At 48.3% G+C, this 9328-nt stretch overlaps 1 protein-coding gene across 1 annotated transcript; it reads left to right on the top strand.

Moving 5' to 3' along the window:
- The first annotated feature begins 1430 nt into the window (after window positions 1-1430).
- TTC32 (tetratricopeptide repeat domain 32) lies at window positions 1431-7801 on the top strand. Its single transcript, XM_015416449.1, has 3 exons — window positions 1431-1673; window positions 4601-4761; window positions 7341-7801. The coding sequence occupies exons 1-3, from the start codon at window positions 1537-1539 to the stop codon at window positions 7466-7468; spliced, it is 426 nt and encodes a 141-aa protein (XP_015271935.1). The 5' UTR covers window positions 1431-1536; the 3' UTR covers window positions 7469-7801.
- Window positions 7802-9328: the final 1527 nt, after the last annotated feature.

Below are 9328 nucleotides of genomic sequence, written 5' to 3'. Positions count from 1 at the left end.
CGACCCATCTTTGAAACAAGCAGGGACCTGTGTTGTACCAACTAACAAGTCTCGTGGCACTTTAATGATTAACCGCTTTATTGTATCTTTAACTTTCCTGTGCCACAGCCTACTTTGTCAGATGCCTGCAGGGTTGCATTCTGTTGACAGAGAGGTTTATACCCACGCCTACAAACAGCTTAAGGCTCCGCTTTATTGTATCTTTAACTTTCCTGTGTCACAGCCTACTTTGTCAGATGCATGCAGGGTTGCATTCAGTTGACAGAGAGGTTTGTACCCACACCTACAAAAAGCTTAAGAGGGAAGAGCAGTGGGCTATTACAAGAAGAGGCCAGGAGGCCAAGTTTCCCAGAACAAGATATGTTGTTGCCTTGTGGAGCAGAGGTAAAAATGAGACCCCGCGAAAAAGGGTAACTGAATCAGTCAGAACTACACAAACTATCCCCAGCTGTTAACCACCTAGCTAAGTGAAATAAGTGGAGCTGTGTTGGCTCAAGTGGTTAAGACCCTGAACTGCATGCTGTGGAAGGTCAGTAGTTCAGCAGTTCGAGACCCGGGTGCCACATGATGGAGTGAGCTCCCATCTCTAGTTCCAGCTCCTGCCAACCTAGCAGTTCGAAAGCAAGAAATTGCAAGTAGATAAATAGGGACCCCTTCAGTGGGAAGGTAACAGCGTTCCATGCGCCTTGGTGTTTAGTCATGCCGGTCACATGACCACGGAAACATGTCCAACTCTTGCAGCCATACATGACTACTGGGAATACCATTGCTTTGACCATGCGGACTTTTGTTGGCAGGTTGATGTCTCTACTTTTTAACCACCTAGCTAAGTGAAAAAAGAAGCAGCAATTTACTTTAAAAATGATATGAACGTGCCAATTTAAAGTTGAGCACGATTTTATTCCAACCTAGGCTTCTACAGACTACAGCCCCTTCATCAGGCAGACCTACATATGTGAGGTGCTGAAGAACAAAAATTGTAGACGGTACAGTCAAAGGGCTATGAAATGCAGCGGCTACGGGGGGGGAGGATGTACTGATGTAAAACTGAAATTACATTATGGAAAAGCAAAGAGAGCATTCACAGAAGCAGCAACTAGCAATCTTCCTAGTTTTGCTAAGTAAAACACCTGTCATCGCCCAGGTTTTACTAAAATATACCCCCCCCCCGGCCGATTTTAAAAAATATGCCAATCCTCTAACGTGGTCGTGGTTCCGGTTTCTGCTAAAAGCACCCAGTCGCCGCTGACAAGAAGTCCCTAGAAGAAAAAAAAATCCGTATTCCAGGAAAAAAAACCTACATGCCTTTGGCGCCCCCTAGAGGAACGAGCGAGCTAGAAGACCTTTCCGCTGACGTCATTCGCGGAAGGAAAGCTATTTGTGCTGTTTTGTCCGCAGCAGAAAACGAAGCGTGCGGGCTCCGTCCCAGCCCCCCCTCAACCTTAAGGCAGGGGGTGGGAGAGGATGGTGGCGACACCGCGTCTGGAACAACCTGACTTCCCCCCTCCCTCCCCAGTCAGCTTCATATAGAATAATATGGACCAAGAACCAAGTGCTGAAGTAGCGCAGGATCTGCTGTCTGCGGCGCACGCACACTTTCAGGAGCGGAGATTTGAGCAGGCAGAGGAGCTCTACAGCCGCTTCCTCCAGCACTGCGCATGCTGCGGTGGGAGGTAATCCCCTTCCTTTAAAAATGGCTGGCGGGGGGGGAAGGGAACCGGAGGCTTGCGGTCAGACCAAGCGAACCCTGTAGGGGCGCTTGGTAACGAGAGAGGAGATGGAGAGTTTCGTAGCTGGAAGTTTTAGGGGAGAAAGTTAAGTGTCAAACTAAATCCTTGCGTTGTCCTTAAATGAAAATCTGTGCATTTGGAAGCCATTGTTACAAATAGTGTACAACCAAAAAACCCAAATCCTTTCGCATACGCGCTGCTGGCTCTCAACAGTTTCCTAGTGTCCTGGCCGTAGTGCCCACGTGCTCTTAACAAATGCCCGAAGTTTTGCTGCTAGGGAAGGTTTTTTTGTGTGGCTGGGAGAACAGCTCAGTTTGTGTGCCATAGGAAGAGTGGAGGGGTGATCAGATCAGTGGTCCTCCAACTGCCAGGTGCCTCCTGCAAAACTATTCGACTACAGGAGGAAAATGTGTGCAAATAAATTTGGGGAAATTGACTTTTTTGGGGGGCATGATAAATTGTAAGATAAGACCACTCGATTTCTGATTAAATATTATAAAACCTTGGGATGTACAGACTTTTATGTGAGCCTTTAGAAAGTATCCCCTCAGGGCTAAATCACACATGCCCTTTGGTGTAGTGGTTAAGTGTGTGGACTCGAATCTGGGAGAACCGGGTTTGATTCCCCACTCCTCCACTTGCAGCTGCTAGATGACCTTGGCCAATCCATAGTTCTTTCAGAGCTGTTCCTAAAAGAGCAGTCCTTGAAAGAGTTCTCTCAGCCCGGCCTACCTCACAGGGTGTCTGTTGTGGGGAGGGGAAGGGACAGGAGTTTGTAAGCCGCTCTGAGACTCCGAGTGAAGGGCGGGGTATAAATCCAATCTCCTCCTCCTCCTCTTTCTCTTTGCGCCAGAAAATTAAGTTTAGAAAATTATGGGAAGCTTTGGGAAAGAACGCCCTGGGTCTGCATAGTAGTACGGTCCTTTCCCAGTGCCTTCTGCGGCAGAAATGGAACAGTGCCATCCTCATGTAGTATGACCTTTTATTTATTTATTTTATAACCCACCTTTCTCCCAATGGGAACACATCCTTTCACCTCTCCTCCATTTTATCCTCACAATAACAACCCTGTGAGGTAGGTCAGGCTGTCAAGAGTGGCTGGTCTGGGGGTGGAGTCTCCCAGATCCTAGTATGACACTCTGACCACTGCACTGCACTGCCTCTCGATGACCACGATGGAAGTTGTTGCCAGCATCCTCAGCCCTTTCCCGAGAGACACCCCAAAAACGACCTCTGAACCTCCACAAGCAGTGCCCTATGAAGCCAGGCTTGGCTTAAACAGTGGCTTTTGCTGGGAGGCTAGGAAAACCACATCTTGGCTGCAGGGCCGGCTCACCCGCTAGGCGAACTAGGCATTCGCCTAGAGCGCCAGGCCCTGGATGGGTTGGCAGGCCCTGGATGGGGCGCTGAACTGTGCCCCCCCCGCGAAAAAACCTTGGGCCGGCCCTGCTTCTACCCCATGAGAGCGCCGGTGCGCCCCTTCGCCTCCTTACCTCCAGATCGCCTTCATCCCGGTCAGTCTGCTGGTGCCTCCGGTGATCCGAGGAGAGCTCCCTCCGAAGCCCCGAGAGCCTAGCCGGGGCCAAGGGTCCTGCAGGCGGGCTGCTCGGATCCCCCCCGGCGTCAGCGCTTTCCTTCTGCTCCCCGCAGAAGCTGTGGGCTTCTCCGCGCCGCTCCTCTCTGCTGAGCCTGACCTCGGAGGCTGCCTGCAAGCAGCCATGGGCAGAGAGAGAAGGACAGCAGAACCCCCGCAAGTGGGGCCAGCGCGGGGGCGAGGGGGGCCCTGGAGGCACAGGGCAGGCAGCCAGGTGAGGGGAGGAGGCGGTCCCAAGGAGGAGGAGAAGAAGGAGGGCCAGTTGCTTGGACAGGCAGCCACAACCCCCCCCCCGGCTCACACCCCGCCTGGCTGCTTCCCTCAGCCGCCTCGTGCTCCTGAGACCTGGGCGGCGGAGGCGGGGGGGTCTTCCTGGGTGGGGGCGAAGAGGCCGGCAGGTGGCCGAGGCTCTCGGGAACGGTCTGACCCGGGGCTGAGCGGTGCTGTCAAAGCCGGGCCTCACACTGAGCGCAGGCTTGCGGCCACAGGGAGTCCCTCCGGTAGCTGCTGGCCTTGCCCAGCCTGGCACTCTAGCTTAGGGCAGAGCAAACTTGCTCAAGAGTCAGCACTGCTGCTTGTCGCAGCGAAGACAGGCCGGCAGGTCTGGAGGGAGCACGCAGGCTTGGCCCAGCCACCCGGGACTCCCTTCCCCAGTCCCCACCTCTCCAAAGGGGGAGAGAAGTTGGATAGCTTTCTCTCCAGGCCCTGCTTGGAGGTTGGCACGGAAGACCACGGAAAATTGAGCACGGAAGACCACGGAAATGTCTTCGGACAGCGCTGGCTCTTCAGCTTTGAAATGGAGATGAGTACCGCAACCCTAGAGTCAGATTTGACTGACATTCGAGTAATGGAACCTTCACCTTTTAATTCTCATATTGGGCCATGGTGGCTCAGAGGTTAAGACGCTGAGCTGCAGACTAGAAGGTCTGTAGTTTGGCAGTTCGAGACCCAAGTGCCGCGTGACGAAGTGAGCTCCCATCCCTGGCCCCAGCTCCTCCCAACCGAGCAGTTCGAAAGCAAGAAATTGCAAGTAGCTAAATAGGTACCGCTTTGGTGGGAAGGTAACAGCGTTCCGTGCCCCTCGGCATTTAGTCATGCCAGTCACCTGACCACGGAAATGTCTTTGGACAGCGCTGGCTCTTCAGCTTGGAAATGGAGATGAGCACCACCCCCTAGAGTCAGATTCAACTATATTTCGAGCAAGGGAAACCTTTACCTTTACTTAATTCTCATGAATCATATTTAACTGACTTTTTTTTCCCATTGTCTCAACAAGCAAATGCAGAGATCTTGCAACTGCACTTAACAACAGGGGACAGATCAAGTACCTGAGAGTCGACTTCTACGAAGCGATGGATGATTACACATCAGCTATAGAAGCCCAGCCTGATTTTGAAGTACCATATTATAACAGGGGTTTAATATTATATAGGCTAGGTATGGAAATAGGGTTTTACTGATTTTCCTCAGTGCAATTCATGTCATAATCTTTCACTTGGCTATTACAGAGAACTTAGTTCAGTGTTACCATCTTCAAATTATCTGCCTTCATGGGACCTTTTCCATGTTGGCATTTGGCTGGTTCTGTTGTAGAAAATTCCAGGGAGAAATTCCAAGGGTGGAGAAGCTCGGGGGGGGGGGGGGGAAGAGGCATGTTTCCATGCCTGCGCTGTGCTTTCCCAACCCCCAGGCACACATGCCCCCTTCATTCCCAGAGCCTTTCTGCATTTGCGGAGAGACTCGGGAAAGGGGGGGGGGCGTGTTTAAATGCCTTTCTTTCTTCCATGAGATTAGTGAGGGAAGGAGAGGCATTTTAAACATGCCTGGGTTCCCCTTCTGATTTTCTCCAGGTGCCCCACAGCCACGGGGCACCTAGAGAAGATCAGGAGGGGAACCCAGGCAGGCATGTCTCCATGCTTGCCCTCTTTCCCCAGCCTGCCTGCAGTGGCGGACAGGCTGGGGAAGGGAAGAGAAGGCAGGCATGCATACATGCCCCCTTTCTTCCCTGACCCTTTCCTCTTTTTCGGAGAGACTCAGGGAAGTGGGAGGGGGGCATAAATGTCTTTCTTTCCCTCCCCGAGATTGGAGCGGAAAGAAAGGTATTTTAAACATGGCCGGGTTCCCTGCCTGCCGTTCTCCAGCTAGGACATGTCAGCTAGAGAAGGGAAGGCAGAGAGAGGCTTTTCTTTGTCAATTTCACTCAGCTAATTAGTGGGGAGTGAAATTGACAGGGAAATCTGTAGGGGCTGCCAGCGGGAAAGAAGGCATTTTAACATGCCTCCTTTCCTTCTGATGGTTTAAATCAGCCCCAAATATATTCGGCAATACCGAATATTTCCCCAATCCGAATACCTTACCGGTATTGGACTGGGGAAATTTGGTATTTACCGATATTTTTCTGGTCTGATTTACCCAAAGCCAAAAAATACCGGCTTTTTTTTTTTTTTGTGCACACCCCTAGTTTTAAATAGTCTCCGAGCTTCCTGAAGGGATTTGACCCCCCCTTACCTTTCATTTCAGTTTCTTCTTCCCAAGCCCCCTTCTAAAGTTAAAAGTGGTTATTTTCGTCTTTTGGGGCAACTTCCTGTTTTAATAAACATTAAATTTAACATTATGGTCACTGTTCCCAACTGGGACTATCACATTTACATCTCTCACCAGGTCTTGGGTATTACTTAGGACCAGGGGTCATTTCGTAGAAAAAGAGCTAGGGAGACTCATTAGCATATGCCACACCCCCTGACATCACCGGAAGTGTGTCCTCCCCACAGCGGGCACCAGCAGGGAGCTCCAGGCCCCGCCCTCCCGCACCTCACCCGGGGGGATGGCGTCCCCCCGCGTCCCCCCCCCAAATGACCCCTGCTTAGGACCAAGTCCAGGATTGCCTCTCTCTCGGTAGGTTTTGTGACCAACTGCTCCATGGCAGAGTCATTGAGAGTATCCCTGGCAATCTATTTCTTCTGACTTGAACACATATTGACCCAATCAATGTGTGGGTAGTTAAAGTCACCTGTTATGACACATTGTTGCTTTTTGTATGTTGGCTTAAGACCTCGGGTCAATGAAGCTAATAAATGAAATGGAAAAAAATGGGTTGTTATGACACATTTGTTTTGTCTAGCTGCTTTCCTTAATTCTTTTGCTATTTTTAAATCATCATCTAACCTTTGATATGGTGAGCGATAACAAACTCCCAGAGTTAAACTTCCTTGTGGGCCCACTATTTCCACTCATAGCGTTTGTGTAAGTGAATCTGTTTCTCTTACATTCTCAATCTGACTGGACTGTATACCCTCTCTGACATACAGAGCCACCACACCTCCGATTCTTTCCTCCTTATCCTTCCGATATAATTTATTTCCAGGATTCACTGTATCCCATTGATTTTCCTCATCCCACCAAGTTTCTGAAATGCCCACAATGTCTATGTTCTCTTCTGATGCTAAGCATTCCAGCTCCCCCATTTTACCTTGGACACTTCTAGCATTTGTATATAAACGCCTGTAATTTTCCAGGCATGTTAGGCCTGCAACCTTCCTCTCGTGGCCTCTAGACCTTGCCAGGCAGTAAATATTGTTTCTCACCCTCTTCTCCTTGAGAAGATGTCAGTAGATTTCTGTCAGCCCTGAGCAAGGGATGTATAAGGAACTGGTGCAGAAAAGGAGCAAGAAGCACTGCTGGTCCCTCAGACCAGTATAGAAAGCCATTTTGTCCGCCCAGCTTGGCTGCGCACAAGTTGCAGTAGCTTCCATGTGCACTGGAGAAGCATATTTAGGCCAAGTCATTTGCTGAGATTCCTTCTATCTCCTCTGTGCAATGGGAGCTCCTACATGTGAGATCAGAGACTGTTACAGCATATAGAGCAGGATTGGAGGACGGAGTGTGAGATGCATTCAAAACTGGGTGCGTGTGCCAGGAGTTGAGTTTATAGTCCTTACAGTTTGTGTCTTTTCATGAAAGTATTTGATATTGCCGGAAAAAAAGTATCTCTTATGTTCTCTATCTTTTTGAAACAGGATATTTCGATGAAGCCCTGAAGGACTTCAAGAAGGTCTTAGAGATAAACCCCAACTTTGAAGATGCTTCTTTGAGCTTGAAGCAGACTATTAGGGATAAAGAAGAAAAACAAAAAAGAGCCTATTAAAAATATACTGCCGTTGATGGGAATCCTGTTTTGTGGACTTGAGACTGAATCATTTGAAAAAGTGATAGCAGGAAAACTGTTCTCTTTCTATTCATCCCCTTCCCTTATTTTACCTCTGGCCCCAAAAAGGAGGAAAAAATTATCTGAATAATAAATAAATGTATGTGCTGTAATTAAAATGTAAACTGTATATACATTGTAGTATTTCTGTAATAGCAGGGCTGAACAAAAGCACAATTATGAACCTTGTCTGAGATGCTGTTCATTGTAAGCTAAAATGGTTTATAATATAAACTTTATATATAACACAACACATGTATTTAGTAAAGAATATTAACCCTGACAAGCCATTAAAATTAAAAAAATTTAAAAAAGAAAAGAAATTATTCAAAAACCAAAAAAACCAAATTAGTACTCACAACTTTAGTCTTATCTGAACAAAAGCACAATTATGAACCTTGTCTGAGATGCTGTTCATTGTAAGCTAAAATGGTTTATAATATAAACTTTATATATAACACAACACATGTATTTGGTAAAGAATATTAACCCTGACAAGCCATTAAAATTAAAGAAATAAATCCCCTGTTGTATCCTTAAAGGAATACTAAATTATATACTTTACAAAAACTTGAAATCTTGGGTCACAATCCAGGGAAGTTACAAGCTCCAGTCTTTCCCATTTAAGCCAATGAAGCTCAAAAGGGTTTAACTTGGCTGGATTGTATCTTTCCTGGTCCAAGTATGCATTTTAGCCCTAAGACTCCAGATCAGAATAGACCACAAGAACTCATCTTTTAAGCTCTGAACAGTCTGCATCTCGTTTAAAGAAGACTCTAACTTGCCTGGAGAAGCCCAGGAAAAACATCACACATTCTAGTTCGAAGCCCTTGAACTAACTGGTAAAGCTGCCCTCAGTAAATACAGTGGGACTGAACCAGGGAATCAAATTCCACTTCACTTATGTACTTGGTGGCCTTGATGCAGTCATCCTTGCTTCTCCTTGAACTGAACAGTGTTCCACCTTGCAGAGTTCTGGGAGGATAAACAGGATGAAACTAGAGTACATGCGACATTCTAAGTGCAGTGATGACACCAATGGATGGCATTATTCCAGAGCTTGCACTTACAGGTTTTTGTTGTTGTTTTTAACTAAATCATGCAGTTAGGTAAGGCCAGCCATGCCTGTACAAGTCAGGGTATTTTAGTCTAGAATCACTTCTTGGTAGGGATGCCAGGCTCCAGGTGGGACCTGGGGATCCACTGGAATCACAGCTCATCTTCAGACTACAGAGACCAGTCCCCCTGGAGAAAATGGATTATTTGGAGGGTGAACTCTATGGCGTTGCACCCCTCTGAGGTCTCTCTGCTCCCCAGACTCCATTGCCAAATCTTCAGGAATTCCCCAACCTGTATCAGGCATCCCCTGCTGGTGTTAGCGGGGGGGGGGGGGGGGGGGGCAACCCTGCTTCCTGGTGGCTGCTAGCTCTCACTGTCCTGGTAGGCAATAAGATACAGATGCTACATATGTGTTCCTCATGCTATATGAGAGCTCAGCATATGGAGCAGAGGTCCATCAGTGGCTATTAGCCATAAGGTATAGATAGGGACTCCAGGGCAAGTGATGCTCTGTCATCTTGGTGCTTGGGGGGGGGGGCAACAGTGGGAGGGCTTCTAATGTCCTGGCCCCACTGGTGGACCTCCTGATGGCACCTGGTATTTTTGGCCACTGTGTGACAGAGTGTTGGACTGGATGGGCCTTTGTCCTGATCCAACATTGACGTCTCTTATGTTATTACGTTCTTATGTCTTACCACATTTTCCTGCAACAATTGTATTGTCAACGAAGTACTGCCTGAG

The sequence above is a fragment of the Gekko japonicus genome, unplaced genomic scaffold (genome assembly GCF_001447785.1).
Source record: "Gekko japonicus isolate JY-2015 unplaced genomic scaffold, Gekko_japonicus_V1.1 scaffold2084, whole genome shotgun sequence".
NCBI classification, from domain to species: domain Eukaryota; kingdom Metazoa; phylum Chordata; class Lepidosauria; order Squamata; family Gekkonidae; genus Gekko; species Gekko japonicus.
Note: the sequence above shows the minus strand (reverse complement) of the source record. Positions and strands in the feature narration are given on the sequence as shown.

Excerpts from the sequence above, each read along its gene's own strand:
- TTC32 (XM_015416449.1), top strand. The coding sequence starts at position 1,537 with ATGGACCAAGAACCAAGTGCTGAAGTAGCGCAGGATCTGCTGTCTGCG. Across the intron at positions 1,674-4,600 it reads TGCGCATGCTGCGGTGGGAG|CAAATGCAGAGATCTTGCAA; the intron begins GTAATCCCCTTC and ends TGTCTCAACAAG. Across the intron at positions 4,762-7,340 it reads TTTAATATTATATAGGCTAG|GATATTTCGATGAAGCCCTG; the intron begins GTATGGAAATAG and ends TTTTTGAAACAG.